The following is a 17,202-nucleotide window of genomic DNA, read 5'->3' on the forward strand; positions in this document are numbered from 1 at the left end:
ATCAATTTAGTTCTTCTGTCATCTAACAGGATAAGAAATTCGAAGTTGGCATGTTGTTTAGTGCAGGCTTAGTTTGTTTAGGACTTTCGCTGTCACTAATTTGCTACCATGAGTATGTGCATGTTCAATCAGGAAAACAACTGTGAATATGGAGATGTGTCTGTACAGCTCCAGCAGCATGACAAGAAACCAATGATTCCTGTCTCCACAGTTCGACCAACATCTCTCTCTCGCCTATGTAGCACTCTAACAAATTCATTTGAACAAAGATTTCCATCCCCATTTGTGTCAAACAAATGGAAAACAATCTCCACCACATTGTTAGAGAGAGATAAACCACAAACCTGTAACAAAAAAGAAAGATTTTATTCTATCTGACTACATATTTTATACAACTGATAAAGAAAACAGAGAAATGACGTACACTTGACGCAGCTCGTTGAAAATCATCTCTTGTTAGAAGGCCATTTACTTTTGCAAAACTGAAAAGAGCCAATGAAAGTGGTACTAATTTTTTCCGCAGTTCGGCAAAATTCTTGAACTCCTCAAATGTGATGCCTATGTTATTGAACCGTGCATCATCGTTCATTTCATCAACCCTTTCGAGTAACTTGTTCAGATGACTCACATCTGCAGAAGCGACTATGGAGTGTGCAAAATCCTTGGCTGATATGGTTTTTTGAGATTTGAAGTCATAATGAACAAACTCCAGCCTCAAAATCTACAAACATAATACTATAATTAGTTGACATTCATAATCATTTCAAAGGTTACTATAATTAGTATCGACTTATAAGGAGAAAGAAAGAATTATAGACATACTTCATCATGCAAATCACTTATAAACTTCACAAATTTATCATGTTTGAGCCGTCCTTTTCCGTCTTTACCAAATAAGTATTCCACCATCCTTCCATCTTCTATTGAAGCATCTGTCAGTCGTTCATCCCTTCGGTGAACACCGTGCCTGCTATGAGATCGAATTGATGTCACAGCTCTTTTGAATTCTTCTTTATCTATCTCTCTAAAGATGGACAAGACTTATTAACCATTAAATCCAATTCAATATGTTGAGAGAAGTGCAATGTAAGTCTCTTAGAATTTGATGCCATAATAGCAGTAATAGCAATGTAATGATGCTCAACAAAACTAGTACTATTAGATTGCATCACAATCACATAGTTTGAAATATAAAACTGCATATAACTTATACTTCGCCAGAAATAAATAATCAAAAATTACAATATGCAACCTTAGGCTACTTATATATCATAAATTAAATCTACCAATTGATGCTAAACATTCAAATAAGGTAGCATTAGTACAACTAACCCATCATTATCCATGTCAAACATTTTAAACACTGCAGAAAAACTTGATTCTGGGATGCTAAGCAGTGTTACCAAGAATAAATACCTGTTGCGGTTAAAATAGGGGTATTGTTAAGAATATAAATAGTTTAAAACCTTGTCCTCTATTAAAAACATTCTTCACAAATGTTCCGTAATAATAGAAAATTCAGACAACTCACTCTCTGAAAGATATAAGGCCGTCGCCATTTACATCGAAAAGCATAAAAAAATCTGAAGGAGGACAAAACAAGTGGCCAGGACTTCTTTCTCCTTTCAAGTGTCCTTCTCTAACAAGGTTTGATTCTGATGGAGGGAAAACAGGAACTACTGCGCGCATTAAATCTGCCGGAGTCATAAGAGGTTCTGGTGTACGACAAGATGCAAAGTATTCAAAAACCTTAATGCAAAAGAGTGGAAGATGTTAATGTCCGGATCAAATTACTCTTAAAAAAATGATTTCTCAATTTTCACCATTAATTTTAAAACGAAGCGCAGTATAGAGAATAAAGACCTTTTCAGGTGGACTATGCAACCGTATGCGGTTCTCATAGTTGAAGAAAACCTTACTTCTATACGCATCTGCAACAAAACATTAATTATTTAGTGAGATAGAATTATTAATATTTAAATTTAGTAAATCATCTTAAATAAATACATTACATGCCTCCAAAAAGTAAGTTATTATTGGTACTCTCACTAAGGGATAGTTTTCTAAGAGCATTGTTTAAGAAAGCGGAGTCGAAGTGTGAATTATTTTTGGAGACGTAATACAAAAGAGCAAGCACAGAGCCAAGAACAACGGCCGGAACCAACTTTGGATATCGAGGTGGGTTGGTATTCGGTAACGATGGTGTAAAGGAAGAAGATTGTGTGGTCGAAGTTCGAAAGCATCGGATGAAGGAGGATCGACGGAGAGTAGAAAATAAAGACATTGTAATGACAATGGCATGCTCTAGTTTCAAAGGTGAAAAGAAATTAACCAAATGAGAAGAACATAGAAACTTGAAAGATGTTTTACTTTTGTTTGGTGTTATGATTCTTCTTTTGCAAAGTATAGGTAAGGTGGCAAGGCAAGTATCAAAACTATATCTCTACTTTTTCGTGTGATTTGCAATTTTCTTTGAAACAAAAATTCGATATCAATTATAAGCAAAAGTAATTAATTATACACGTATTAAGAATATTGATTTGTTTAAAAAATAAAATATGCTTTTCCTGTGATTTAGATTTGTTTGTTGAGAAAAATAATATCAAACTTGCTTTTTACTTCAATATGGAATTGAATTTTATTTGTGTAGCAATTATTATAAATGTTAAATCTATATTATAATTATAATAATTAATATGAATAAAAGGTAGACGGGCAAGAACCTTTTGCAAAATTTAGCAGGAACTTCAGCCTTGTAATTGATGTTTCTATGATATGGAAAACTTAGCAGGAACTTCACCCACTTTGAGAGAGAAATGAAATGAGAGAGAAGCAAGGAAAGAGAAATACAGAGTTGATGGGTCAGATTTTGTGTTGTTGGACCATGATAAAATTTGGTGGGATGATTTAATCTAAGGTGGAGAAAAGTGGTGTAACTTAGACCAATACATGAATTGGTCCAGGCTAAATTGGCCCCAAAAGTCATTGTATTTTCTTGGCAACTTCTTCGACGTCGATTACCAACTAGGAAATCTCTCTCTAAAAGGGGTTGTCTTGGTGCTAGTCCAAATTCAAATTGTGTGGTGTCTTGATTTGGTGGAGAGCGAGAGACATCTTTTTGGAGAATGCCATTTTGCTATCACATTGTGGTATAAGATTTTCAATTGGTTCGGCTTGACCTCGATAGTGTCTTGTGACCCCTTTGCGTTGTTATAGACGTTTTGTTTTGGTAATGCAAATGGAAAACGACTCAAGGGGTTTCTTTTAGCGTAGTCCATTTGGAGAGCAAGAAAGGATTAGATCTTTTCCACTAAAGTAGTGAAAATAGATGAAATTTTTAAAGAAATTATGATGGTTTCTTGAAAGTAGTTAACGGCTAGAAAGAAGGGAGTAGTTTAGTTTTTATGAATAGAAGACTTGCCATTGGATTGTATTCTCATATATGATTTGAATTCCTTTAGTGTATGATTGTCGATTAGTGTAACCTTTTGGGTTTGAGTTAAGTATCTCTTGTACTTAATCCTGATTTTTGGTTATAGTGTCATTTGTACTTTTATTCAATCTATATAAAAAAATTGTGAAAAAAAAGAAAGGTAAGGTAGTAAGATAAATATAAGGGTGTGATTTAAAGTATATATTCATGCGCAAAGTATGAATAATTACTCCCTCTAATTTTTTTTTTATATCAAGAAGTAGTTTAATAGCTAGAAATTTAGCTTTTAAGATAAATAAGTGAGAGTACCATGTTCAAACCTGATCACGGCATATTAAATGCAATGTCATTGTCAACTGAGATATGCTCATAGGGACTACTCCCTTTAATCTTTATTATAAAAAAACTTTTGTTTTTTAGGTTCATCCAATAATTAATATATTTAGTCTATGATATAAACTATATACATCAAATTTCATAAATTTACATATAATAAGGATTAGAAGGTCTAGGCGTAAAAAGGTTACTGATATTTTCATATGTAGCATCCAAACTGATTTTGAGTGGGAAAAATAACCCCAAAATATTATGATGTTTTCTCTCCCGACCCCCCGTGTTTCTTTTAAGCTCCCTGAATTTCCAATTTTGCCCTTGCAAAAAACTTCGGTATGTGAAAACCAAAGTTTTTTTTTTGTCTTGAAAACAAATTTCGGTTTATAATAACCGAAATCTACTTTGAAATTGCACCCAAAAGAATTCGGTTTCTGCGAACCGAAGTTTTTTACAATGACAAAATTAGAATATTAGGGGTATAAAATAATCACGTGGATCGGGAGAAAAAACATCAAATATTATTGGAGTACCATTTTTTTTGGGTGATAGGCACGTTTATATCTTGATAGGCCCAAAAATCTATGCCCGTCATAACTCCTACACATGGGCTACTTACAATAGAGCTATGGGCCAGAACATTGTTCCAAGAAAGTTGTTTATCCCCACCTCTCCCGCCCTCATGTTAAACGGTGCATCTGAAGCATTTGTTAAGCATACGGAAAAAAGAAATTGGTAAAATAACTTTTTATATTCTTAAAGTATCGAATGTATAAATTTCAAGACAAATAGTACCCCAGACTTAGAGACAATGTTTAACATTTTCCTTTAAAAAAATATATGTAAAAATTTTAGAATACAGACGTCCATTATACATGATTTAAAATCTTCTTGTGTGAAAGTGACATTTCAAGATTTTATAAGTTTAGGTTTTATAATCCAAAATTATGTTTGGATTTTAAAACCCGGAATATATTTTTACTAACATAATTATATTTTTATAATTTTTTTTTTAATGTTATATTTTTATAAGTTGTTTATGTTGTTTCAAATATAAATATTTTTCATGATTCTCTCACTAATGTGAAGCTAGGGCCAACAAAAATTGTGGATACTTTAGCCGATGAAAATTCAATTCTTTCAAAATCAATACTATCAAACTCAATTATTTCTGCCACAAAATCATACATGCACATAATGGTTTAGACGGGACCTATGAAGTACTATATAAAGGGATCAGGATTGTATGCGGTCGGTCATTATTAATTACAATGCATTTAGCCACATCTTAAACGTCCAATATAAGATGGGATGATCTAATTTAAAACTAAATTTTCTATCTAAAAGATTATAAAAAATCAGAACTTAAAAGTGAAAACCCTAACCTACTTCACTATTAATTTACCCTATGAAGTGTGAAGAAGTACCGGATTGAGAACGGTTACTTTGTGGTCCATAAATCTGGTAGAAAGTAAGGAATCAATTCTGACATGCCAGCCGCTAGCTAGATCATAAAGATAAGATAATGAATGAATGAGGGAGTACTATGCTCATGCTGCACATATGATAACGCCACATGTATGGTATAGACAGTTATGGATAATGGATTGAGTCAGTCAGGTATGTAACTCAGCTTGGACCACTTTTTGCCCTCTATTCCAATTAGGTTTGGGATTTGCAATTGCCAATACCCTCCAATATTTTTAATGTACCAAAAAAAAACTTGATACTCCTATATTTCTATTTTTATTTTTAATAAAATGGATGCCAATTTATAGTATAATTATAATATCTCTAATTATTGAAATTAAAAATCCTTAAAGTAGCGATTAAAATTCCAATTGCCGGTTGTTCATGGATCCCCTGCAATCACCATTTGATTTTAGGTGAATCTCAGTCATTCATATTTAAAGTTGAATCACCAAAATTTAAATCTAAATACATGGATTCCAGATCCACCACACTATAGAGCATTAGTAATAGTATCGTGTAAGCAGCAAAGCAATGAAAGTACCGTATGAAACAGCACATGGCCAGCTAGCTTGCTGGTGGCATGTCTCATTTAACAAGTTTCCTTTATTTTTCAACATCTCCTTTCACCCAACTTTGAAATCTAATTAAAGTTTCCAAATTTTGAATTTTTCCTTCTTCCATGTGGACCATGATTGCAGGCTACTATTTAGTATTTTTTTTAGATATTTTTTCAATCAACTTTTAGTATATTTTACTGTAAATTTTAATTCCTCTTAATTATTGATTGTTTATTTTTCTTTATGTCCTCTATGATACTACTATTATTTCAGTCCAAAACAAAGGTGCTCGCTCCTTCCTTGCACAGGTTGTCAACAGATGTCAATTAATTCTTCCAGCTTTCAAATTTATTAAAAGCTTAAGATCATTTTCCAAATCAAGAATTCATTTAAAACAGAGATGGAGTCTGTCCTTCACATCATAGTAGCTCAACAACCAACCTGCAATTAAACAAATAAACAAATTATTTAAATAAAAATACAGTACACTTGAATAAAAAAAATAATAATAAATTAAAATACACAAATAATAATAATAATGAAAATTGGAAAAAATACCTGCACCAAACGCAACGCCATTGAACGAACGTACGTTACGAACGTCACGGCAAACGGGTCAACGGAACGGTCCAAAACAACGAAACAACCCAAACGGAACGGAGGCAATTGACGGAAATAACGTAATCAGTGACAACACTCTGCACAGAGAACCGAAACGGATCACGCAATTATCAATAGAACTCACAATACCAATTTTTAGGGTTTTCAATTCCAATTTTAATTAAATTAATTACGCCTGAAATAAATTAATTAAGTTTTTAATTTTCTTGAAACGATTTTTAGCGACTGGAAAATAAAATAAAAAACGGTCCAAAATTCTCTGCTTCCATAGCAAATGTTTATGTACAAAATGCAATGATGATTCCAAATTCATCAATCTCATTAGATCTATTCAGAAATTCTTCGACGATTGTATTGTAGTTCTTTCCGATGTCTGATTCATCAATCTGCTCCCAAAACTCGCCGGAGAAGACACGCTTTAACAAACTGCTCGCCGGAATCCATCAATCTGGCGGCAGATCAACGCAGTGGGTGAAAATCAACCACCGCAAAAGCGTAACCTGTAAAATTGAAAAACAGATAAAATCAAAGATCCTCAGCCTTGGACATGAGGGAGAGACGACTAGGTCTTGGCTCGAACGCCGATCTTCTCCTCTGTTGATGCGAAGAAGGTCGAATCAACGCGGTTAAAGCTCTTTTCACCCATTCACCTTCAACACCACCGATTCTCACAAGCGAATTCTTCATCGCAGATCTACGCATATTGAGACGAGTTGAAGGATGATACGAATCACCGCCACTGCTGTTGTTGTTTCCGTTGTTTTTGTGAAGACTGCATCGAAACGAACCGGGATGATTCGTTGGTGAACACATACACGTCTTTTTCTGAGCCGGAATTGGACGGTTCTTTTTTGTTGTAATAACATGATTTGAAATTGACCGGTTCGGTGAGATAGACCGGGAATCGATCGAGAACCGGACTCCAGAGGATAGAGAATTTGTATTGTATAGATTGACACGTGTAGGTGAAGCTGAACGGTTATGATGATAATTATGATGGTGATGATGATCATGGGTATCGATGTAGAAAGTAGAGGATGATGAAAAGGAAGAGTTGGTTGAAGAAGCGAAAGCTGATGAGGGTGTAGAGAAAGGGGTTCTTGATGTTGTATAGGAACAAAATCTACCTGAAGGTGAAAGTGAACGAAGAACAGGGCCACATGAATTTTTTTCTCGAGAAGAAGCCATGGTTTTTTTTTGTTTGTGAATGAGAGAGAGATAGAAGAGAAAGAGAGAGATTAGGGTTTGTTTGTTTGGTTGAGTCCTGTTAAGGACCCCTTTTTGGGGAATTGGTTTGGCAAACCTAGCGAGTCTCGGAGGCTGGTTAAATAGATGAAGAATGAAAAGGGCGAAAAGTGATTAATTGGAAAAACAAGGGTGTTATCGGTATAATGAAGGTTACGTGGGTTTGAGTTAACTTAACCATGGTTAAGTGAGGTGTACTAGTTAGTTTACTATTTATTAAAAAATTGGGAAAAGTTGAGTTGTGGGGTTATTGTATTGTATGGTTAGGATTCGGATCTAACGGCCTGTGAGATGTGGACTTGTAAAAACGATGAAAAGACAGAGGTTTTATTTTATTTATGGGAAAGAGTAAAAGGGTGACACGTATCAGAATATTTGGGAACGGTCTAATAGGAAAACACCACAGAGGTATTTCCTTCCGTGTTGGTAAGAACTAGGAAGAGTGCCTGGTGGGTGTTGTTTTGGTTTTCTTAATTCACAGACTTTTGTCGTAACTAACCGCCGTGTGTGTCCCTACAGCTCAAATAACTGAGGCCAACATTGCCAATTGCCAATTGCCATTGTTACAATAAGAGGGTGTAATAGATGTGAATTGTCTGAATTTTAATCCACGGTTAAGATTGTTTTGCCATGTATAATGTTTATCCTCCCTATGGTCCTTAATATAATAGAAAATTTGTTTTTTAGATCATTGAAAATCTAATAAACAAATTTTCTCTTATATTAAGGACCAGAGGAGAATAATTTGAAATTTAAATCATAAAATTAATGGTTAAGATTGACTATAATGTGAAATGGTGTGATTCTTCTACAACCGAATTTGAATAACCTCTTACTCGTCGTCAAATAGTGACTAAAGCCAAAATACTTTTTATAAAGTTTTTAATGATAAAAATTAGGTCAAATATATTCAAAAATGTTTTATGTTTTACATTCTCAAAAGGTCAATTTATGAAATATATTTTATTTTTTCTTCTAAAACTTAATATCTAACTCTATCGACTAAATATATTTGATAATATTTCAAATACTTAACTTAATTATTTAAGAATGAGCTTAGCCAAACTTTGTTTTTATTTTTATATTGAACACGTTTTTATTTGATAGTTACATTTTAAGAAATACTTTAAATTTTATACATCCAATAACCCCTCACCCAAGTACTAAACATATTTATATATCCAACAATCTAAGAAGAGTAATTAGTCAATTTAGTCCCTAAACTATCACTCTCTCACCAACTTAGTCCCTAAACTATTAAAACCAACTAAAAGGTCCCTAAACTATATTCACATCCTTCAATTTAGTCCCTAAACTATTAAAACCAACTAAAAGGTCCCTAAACTATATTCACATCCTTCAATTTAATCCCTCGGTTAACTTTTCCGTTAAGTGACTGTTAGTAGTCCCTAAACTATAAAAAATACTTCAATTTAGTCCCTAAACTATCTTAAAAAACAACAAAATAGTAACAACACTGCTAAATCATTACTGCTAAATCAAATTACTGCTAAAACAAATAGTCTCTAAACCATACTGTTAAATCAAATTCATTTTTAACATAATTCATTACTGCTAAACAACACTGAAAAAGCAACTGTAACACATAAGAGCAGACACAAACATTTGAAATATTTATGTCTCATGATTCTACTACTAGTTCTTATCTAGAAGAAGAAATTGTATTACTGAAAGGAGCTAGATCAATAGATAAATGAAAAAAGCAATGCGCCCAGTCAAGGACAAATCCTCTTTAGCCCCAAGCTATAAGCCAAAAGAGGAAAATACAACCAGAGGATCGATTCTCTGTTACATTCTTATAGAAGAAATTTCACGAAACAGAAAAAAATAAGGCAAACGAAATGAAGCAAGCTCCTTAAACGATAACAATTAGGAAAGCAAGGTAAGGCCAGTAGCCTGATAAAAAAAGAAAATGTTCCTCAGTACAGCCTAACCAATCACCCACTCCCTATTTGCTACATTCTCTCAAACCATAAACCATAATCTTCATTACATAAATCAACTAAACCATAATCCATCAAATTCATTACATAAGTCAACAAATCCATTATCCATCAAAAGAGATATATAAGCGTAAAAGTAGCTTTTGGATTTTAGGGTTTTAAAGAACAGTTAACGGAAAAGATAACGGAGGACTAAATTGATGGATGGAAAATAGTTTAGGGACCTAATTGATGGATGAAAAATAGTTTAGGGACCTTTTAGTTGGTTTTAATAGTTTAGGGACTAAATTGGTGAAAGAGTGATAGTTTAGGGACTAAATTGACTGATTACTCATCTAAGAATTTGAGTGATGTTGAATTCGAAATAAACTAGGAACAACTTCAATATCAATAACTAAATCATTCGAGACTCAAATAGTCTCTTTATTAAAGGTGTTTAACTAGGTGATACTATATGGTTTAGGGTGCTATTTTGGGTGTCGAGACTCAAATGACATTTTTTTATTCTCTAAAAAAATTGTTGGTTTTGAATTAGATTTAGTTTTTTTTTTTTTTTAACAATTGAATTAGATTTAGTTGTTAGTCGAGATCTTCTATAAATGTTACGCTTCAACCTCTCCTCCTTCAAGAGGTTATTTATCTACTCCAATCTCTTGACCATATAATGTCTATGACTCGTACTTATCAAGAATTTAATTATCGTGCTGACATGTTAGTTAATCTCGATCATACATCTACAATAATAGATTAGGTTATTTTAAATTCAATTTTACATTCTTGGGTAATGCTTAAAAACTTGGTAATTTCATTCCCTTTATATTTAGGCAAAAACGTAGTCTTGTAACTCTTGTTAAATTGCTAAGTGTGGACTATTAAAATTTAAATATATATGAGGGAAGGGTTGACCTTCTAAGCCCTCATGAAAATGAAAAAGTCAGTGGCGGTTTAGTTAAACTAATTCAAGTTGGTACGTCACATGTAACTTGCAAGTCAATAATTGAAGCTGGACTTTTTATTGGTTTGAGCTAATGTTGACATTACATTAGGTTGGAACTAAGGACTTATTCTACTGTACTGTAGCTTGTTCTAGAGAGAAAAATAGGAGACCGTGACGCGGCATCAAAGGAATTTTGTTGGAGTTAGGTCCGCAAAATTTGGTTAATTTCAAATACTAATAGTAGTCTCATGATGTTGGTTGGTTGGGTGTGCATCAACAATGATATAGGGCACTCATGATCAGCTGGGTTGTCATGGTATGATTTGTTTTAGTTACATAATCGTTGATCAGAATAAGTGATGACCAGTCCGTTGAGCAGCAATTCGTCCATCGAAGGGTGGTTGTACATGCAGGCACTTCGATGCTAAGTCAGCAAGAGAATGAGAGAGATACTAGAGAGAAGAGAGAGCGTAAAGAATTGAATATCTGACTCTTCTGTATAGGAGAGCTTATATAGTTGCCTCCCAGCATTGGGCCAAAGGTCGCCCTAATGGGCTGAAACGAACCGGCCCAATAGACTCGACTGCCAAGATGAACCCCGTATCGTAGGGGAGGCAGTTACTTGCCCATATCTTGGTTGGAGCCGTTCCACTATATGTGGATGATGGATAAGCTCCCTGACCGAAAAGGCGGTTGGATAACTGAGCACGTGCTTATCGTGCTGTGAAGTCGTTATGTCCTGGAGGCCACGTCATGTGTTGACGTGGCCGGAAAGGCCTCCCCTTATTGGGCTGTGCCCCAAACTCTAGACAGAACGGTAATTGGGTCAGCTAACAGTTTCATTAAATAAAATGATCTCAATTACTATAAATTTTGCTAAAGAGACTTAACAATTTAACAATCATATGAATTGTTAATGTTATAGAGAATTCAAAAAAAAATTGAGATAAGTATTTTAATACTGAATGAACTCTCTATTGTACTTGTGACTTACCACTTTGTCACTGATTTTTACTTACAATTTTTTGGAATCGTTTCTATTATACCAAAATTAATTTGGAGACCTTAATTCAAGAGTTTAATTGTTGTGCACCGTCGGTGTAAATTTTTTTTACACATGCATCCAATAACATGTTGCCACATCATTTAATGAATGTGACACATCATGTGTTTTTAATTACCATACATGATGTGTCGGAATATTATTGGATGCATGTGCAAAATAACTTTACACCGACGGTGCATAAAAATTAAATTCTTAATTCAAAGGCCTAAATAATTGAAAAATTAAAGACCTAAAGTTCTAATTTTGTTTCCTGGATATATTTTTTGGTCACATATAGTATATACTATAGCATTATAGCATATGACCTTTTTATATCCTTCCCAAAACAAATGTAAAGAATATTCACGTTTGACCCAAAAAATCTAAAAAATAAGGGGGGTGTATTCAATTAGGATTTAATATAGAAAGAATTAGTAAAAATAGAAAGCAATCGTAACGTAACTAAGTAGTTTTAATATCTTGGAAGATCTTTCATGCTTTTCTTTTTCCACTATTTATTGGGTAATCTAACTTTCACTAATTCTTTATTTGTTTGAAGTAACTTAACTTAACCGCAACACAACATTTTATACGGGACACAGTTTACAATTCAACACTTCCTTAACATTAAGGTACACATTTTGTGTTCTAACTTCTAAGTTCTAACACTATATGCCAAAATTTAGGAAGGATAACTTTGTCTTAAAAAATGGCAGATTTGTCAATCAACTTTTTTTTCTAAAAACAATTGGTCATTTATGTTACAAACACTTAATAGAAATAGCAAAGTTAGTAGTACCAAAAGAAAGAAATATCAAAGTTAGTTAGAGAGAGTAACTTATTAGTAGTAGTTACTAGTTAGTTTGTTCGTTTTCTACTATCTATCTAGCTAAACATAGAGCATCTCATGTATTAATTTACCATCTTTTACTAACTTTGATTGATTGCATGGAAGGGGTCGTGTTTGCTACAAAACTTCATCAAAGCAGCAAGTGGTTGGTTCATAACAAGGGGCTTGTTAGCATGTCACCAAGTAAATTCTTTTTTATTAGAATTTGAATTAAATCTAACTCAACTTTATAAAATTGGATTGTAAGGCGATGATTGTCAAATAACCAATTATCCCAAAAACTTAAGCTGTTAGGATAGAATTACATCAATGATTTTATATTATTTCTAACAATGATTACCCCCATTTGTAAATATATATTTAAGCCATCATTCATCCACTATGAATATCTTTAGGTCATCTTTCATCCAATGTGAGATTCTTAACACGCCTAACGACAAACACTATATATTTACAGCAGTTGGTGGGATATAAATCATAGGCGATCCGACAGCAGTTACCTAATAGATGGTTCAACGAATTCTAAAAAGACTCTAATACCATCTTACGACTCCAATTTTGTAAGACCGAAACAGGTCCAAACTCAAATCTCAAGATGATTCAAAGCTTGCTTGAAAATCCATTGAACTATTTAAAAAAGAGATATATAAAAATAAAAATCCTCTTGAAAGCAATAAAACATCCTTTTTTTTTTCCCTCTCATTATTTTCTCGCAGGCTCCTCAAACGGCAAGTGGGGTACTCAACTATTCCTCGAGCATGCCTTTCACCAATTCTTAGGAACATGTTAGTTAACCTTTGCATTCAATATTGGTACTCGTGGGCTAGCTCAAAATAAACATTGTCCAAAATCCAATGCCTATCTTATGAGGTCCACCAAATAACAAAGCAGAAGCTACTTAATTCATTCTGTTTTATCTTGTGTCTTATACTTTGTCCTCGTTCCCCTTTTCAAGGCCATATAACATATCTTTCATCACATCAACTCTTACCAGATACTACTAGTAGTGTCATTACAAAGAAGCTACAACATTGTACACCAACAATGAAAATAAAAAATCTAAACTTTGTTAAAACATCATTTATCAATGATGTTGCTCAATATGGATTTAGTGCAAGTGCATGTTCTGTTGGTACTAGTGTTGGTGCTGGTGCTGGTGCTAGTCTTGGTGCTGGTGCTGGTGCTGGTGCTAGTCTTGGTGCTGGTACTCGTGCTGGTGGCCGTGTTGGTGCTCGTGCTGGTGTTCGTGTAGGAGTTACCAAGTCTTTTGATTCTTTTGAATATAGACGATGTTTCCGTTCTCTTCCATACACAACCCAGAAGATCAAAGAGAACATCACAGCAAAAGAGACCATTAATAGTCCAGCGTAAATCCATCTACTATAACGCCGTAGACCAGGACAATGATCATTGTATATATCAGTGAATGTTTCTCGAACAAAGGTGCAGTCTTGTAGCTCAACAAGGGACGGCGCATAGTTATATAAGGCATTACCAACATTTATTCCAGCGGATATTTGGTTATAGAAGGTTGGGGTTAAACGCCCCTGAGTCGTGCATATCTCTGATGGTGAAACTTGGCACACAAAGTTCCCATATACCTGCATCACACAGAAGCTAATTAATATTATGACAAACTTAACTTGATAATAGTAACTCTCAAATTGTCATATGATGGATGACATTATGCATTAGTTTTTTTTAGTTCTGCTGCGACAAAATTCCATGCTTAATGAATTGATTCCGGCTAAAAGTGAGTTGAATGTGAAGTGAATTATGTTTGGGGTACATATAAAAAGTTGGTTGAAAAATAAATTTGAGGTTGAAAATCAACTATAAAGACAAGGGTAGCCCACCTCAACCTGCAGGTTGAGTGGTCCGGCTCATGATGACCCGAGGTCTTGGTGAATCGTGATTTTTGCAACCCAACTCATCAGTGAGCAGAACACAACTCATTTTGACTCTTACAATGTGACTTCCAGAAACCTTGATTCTAGCTAGACCCGAAAACTAACACAAACCAAGTGCATTATAGTGTTTTCATGTTCTATGAAGATTCAATTTATGTACCTGTGTTGCATTGCTTAGGTTAACTTCACCAGAGTCGCACTGTCTATCTGTCATGTCAGGGCGGAACGGATCGCAGAGGAGTGGCATCAGGGGACCAGATTGATTGTAGTACAGCGGCGTGAAATTGGGTGCGAAATTTATGTTAGAGACATTGGTAATAACTTGGTTCACCAAGTTGACTAGTTCAGAAGTCACTTCTTTGCTTCTTAACAATGTTTCTTGTGCAGTGGTATTGTCCACACAAGGCAGAATATCATCCAGGGCTGTATTTGCAGTAGGATATTGGTTCCATTCATTCATGGCTACACATGTATCTGCTGTCACACTATCAATAACAGCATGCAATTAATAAACATTACAAATTGACATAATTTCTCAAGTAGATCTCTGAAGTGACATAAAATTTAAAGATATAAGACATTGTTGAATAATTTAGTTCTTAGCTACAACATTGTTGTATATTACTATATCATCAGCAACATATCTATAAAACTATATGGCAAAACCATTTTTTTTAGGAAACTTACTTGTGGAGAATAACGAATAAGCCACATAATATAAGGGTGCCAGTAACAAGAAACCATCCCGCGACTACCAAGCTGCAATTATTTATGTCAAAGCATTTGATGAGAGAATGTAATGATAAGAGGAATCATATTCGCTAGCAAAGAATCGCCCAAGTATTATATAAGTGTATATGGTAACAATATATTACACTTACACATACACAAGGACCTGCATTCCGAAAATTGAGAACACTGTATAGTAACAAATCAGAACAAAAAATTAATACCTCAATAACAATAAGAAATTATGCATCTAAATTGCGACATAAAAACTTACGAAATCCAAGAAACGTCAAGACTAGCATAACTGCAGCTATTATGATTAGCGCCATCCTCCTGTATGAGGCTCACGGTATTCATTTTATAGATAAAAATTGATAAGAAAAAAATATATGAAGCTGAAAGCCATTGTCAATCATTAAATCATTACACAGAATCCAGGAGATCTTGTATGTTAGCTGAATTCTCCTTTGTCTTCTCAGAAATTGTGGCAGCAGAAGTATTGATATCTGCTTCTGCTGTGTCAATATCAGTTTGAACATTGGCAGGAAGAAAAACTCGATCGATTCCAACCAGCTTAGCTTGAGCTAGGTAATCAGAAACATTCCTTAGTTTATCCACAGCAGAATCAGCTTGATACACTACATATTGCAATGTCGTAGTTGTGCTGCGATGAAAACTACCTTGTCCAATATACAGAACCCCACATCCGATCCTGTAACATAGTAAAAGACATATAATTTTGTAATGTAGATCCAACTAAAAAACTGAAACCAGTAAAACAAAGAGAGAGATTTGTACATACAGTGTTGTAAATGTGAACAATATGAGGAGAATAAGGGAAACTGAATAGCATGTTGTAGAATAACCATAAGGCTCAGATTTACGACAGAAGTGTCCGACAATGAGGAGCAGTAAACACAAGCCAAAACCTAAGAACCATATTGTTGCAATGCTGAGTACAGGAACTGCAGTATATGACACTGACTGAATTCATTGAAAAGGAAAATAGTGAGTGGAATTATTTTTGTATGAAAATTCAATACCTGCAGGGCTAACTAAAAGGCTCATTTAAACTATAGATTAGAATAGCTGAAAAGTGAAATTTGTGGTTAATCAGATTCAAAATCGTGGTTAATAAATTTGCATGGTTAATAGCAGTTTTGCCCCTGCCATTTGGGCAAATTTTGATTCCCCCCTTTAAAATGCCACCAATTACTACGAGAGACTAAAAATAAGGAATCTTCAAATTACAAGGGTGGAATTGCAAAAATAAAATTTTCATGGGAAAAAACCAAAACTCGCCCAAATGACAGAGGCAAAAGTGCTATTAACCCTAAACTAAAATTAACCATCTATGGAACATAATTAACTATCTATTTCCTATTTTGTAAAATAAACTAATGCCCTCTTAGAAACTATGCTCAAAATTGAAACCTTAATTAACTAGGATAATTAATAAAAAAAAAAAGAAAGAAAAAAGAAGTGGTTTTTATACAAGAAAACTTAAAACAAAAACAGAAGAAAGAAGTAAGGGTTGAATGAGATTACAGTCCAATAATGGTGGTCAGTGATATTCCAACCATTTGTGTACTTATTGAAGCCATGAAAAGGATCTTTTCTTGTTGTTCTCTCTGCAGCTAAGGGAAGTGATGATGGTGAGTTCTCAAATGGTAGTAGTGATGGTGGTGAGTTCTCATATGGTTCAGCAGCAATTTCATCCCACCTTGAAAATGCTACACCATTTCCCTCATTTTCTTTCCCTAAAAAACAAAAAATCAGAAAGTTTTATGCTTTAGTACATTTTAGCAAAAAGAGAGGTGTTAGTGAAAGAGTACCTGAAGTGAGTTGTGACAAGAAAGAAGAAGTGGAAAAATGAAAAAATAAGAAGAAAAATGTGAGAAGTAATAGCCTGTAACTAGTAAACATTATGCAGTGAGTGTGTAGTGGAGAAAGAGGTGTTTGTGTTGTGGAGTTGTCTTCTAAACTCAGACTGAGTTGTATTGTAGCCACTGGCAAGTGGCAAACAGTGAGAGAGTGTGAACACAAAAGGGTTTAACTGTTGGAAAATATGAGGTCTCCGAGACTGGTGTATGACACTAACCTCGTTT

General features: G+C 34.1%; 3 protein-coding genes across 5 annotated transcripts; all 3 read right to left on the reverse strand.

The window, feature by feature from the left end:
• Positions 1-3: 3 nt before the first annotated feature.
• On the reverse strand, positions 4-2,397 carry LOC123898082 (calcium uptake protein, mitochondrial-like). Of its 3 annotated transcripts, none has more exons than XM_045948944.1 (7): positions 2,017-2,397; positions 1,864-1,931; positions 1,532-1,749; positions 1,333-1,416; positions 823-967; positions 425-721; positions 4-344 (listed from the first exon to the last, which is right to left on the reverse strand). In XM_045948944.1, exons 1-7 carry the CDS (start codon positions 2,282-2,284, stop codon positions 129-131), a joined length of 1,296 nt encoding a protein of 431 aa, XP_045804900.1. In that variant the 5' UTR covers positions 2,285-2,397; the 3' UTR covers positions 4-128. The 3 variants fall into 3 exon arrangements, with proteins under 3 accessions (XP_045804900.1, XP_045804899.1, XP_045804898.1); XM_045948943.1 differs by having other exon boundaries at positions 823-970; XM_045948942.1 differs by having other exon boundaries at positions 823-1,024; positions 2,017-2,396.
• A 4,255-nt stretch (positions 2,398-6,652) lies between these two features.
• Positions 6,653-7,726, reverse strand: LOC123898975 (1-phosphatidylinositol 3-phosphate 5-kinase-like). The gene has a single exon (XM_045950028.1). The coding sequence runs from the start codon at positions 7,600-7,602 to the stop codon at positions 6,940-6,942; it is 663 nt and encodes a 220-aa protein (XP_045805984.1). The 5' UTR covers positions 7,603-7,726; the 3' UTR covers positions 6,653-6,939.
• A 5,609-nt stretch (positions 7,727-13,335) lies between these two features.
• Positions 13,336-17,202, reverse strand: LOC123898949. The gene is made up of 9 exons (XM_045949993.1): positions 16,930-17,202; positions 16,643-16,854; positions 15,897-16,078; positions 15,522-15,806; positions 15,369-15,427; positions 15,247-15,283; positions 15,053-15,124; positions 14,526-14,850; positions 13,336-14,056 (listed from the first exon to the last, which is right to left on the reverse strand). Exons 1-9 carry the CDS (start codon positions 17,018-17,020, stop codon positions 13,553-13,555), a joined length of 1,767 nt encoding a protein of 588 aa, XP_045805949.1. The 5' UTR covers positions 17,021-17,202; the 3' UTR covers positions 13,336-13,552.

This window comes from Trifolium pratense, linkage group LG7, assembly GCF_020283565.1.
Source record: "Trifolium pratense cultivar HEN17-A07 linkage group LG7, ARS_RC_1.1, whole genome shotgun sequence".
NCBI classification, from domain to species: domain Eukaryota; kingdom Viridiplantae; phylum Streptophyta; class Magnoliopsida; order Fabales; family Fabaceae; genus Trifolium; species Trifolium pratense.

Bases quoted from the DNA above. Each gene is read 5' to 3' on its own strand.
- LOC123898082 (XM_045948942.1), bottom strand. From the start codon at position 2,284: ATGTCTTTATTTTCTACTCTCCGTCGATCCTCCTTCATCCGATGCTTT. The intron at 1,932-2,016 runs GCATGTAATGTA...GTTTTGTTGCAG, and splicing joins TAATAACTTACTTTTTGGAG to ATGCGTATAGAAGTAAGGTT. The intron at 1,025-1,332 runs GTTAGTTGTACT...GTCCATCTTTAG, and splicing joins TTTGACATGGATAATGATGG to AGAGATAGATAAAGAAGAAT.
- LOC123898975 (XM_045950028.1), bottom strand. From the start codon at position 7,602: ATGGCTTCTTCTCGAGAAAAAAATTCATGTGGCCCTGTTCTTCGTTCA.
- LOC123898949 (XM_045949993.1), bottom strand. From the start codon at position 17,020: ATGTTTACTAGTTACAGGCTATTACTTCTCACATTTTTCTTCTTATTT. The intron at 15,807-15,896 runs GTATGTACAAAT...ACTATGTTACAG, and splicing joins TTGTTCACATTTACAACACT to GATCGGATGTGGGGTTCTGT. The intron at 14,851-15,052 runs GTAAGTTTCCTA...TGTTATTGATAG, and splicing joins TTATTCGTTATTCTCCACAA to TGTGACAGCAGATACATGTG.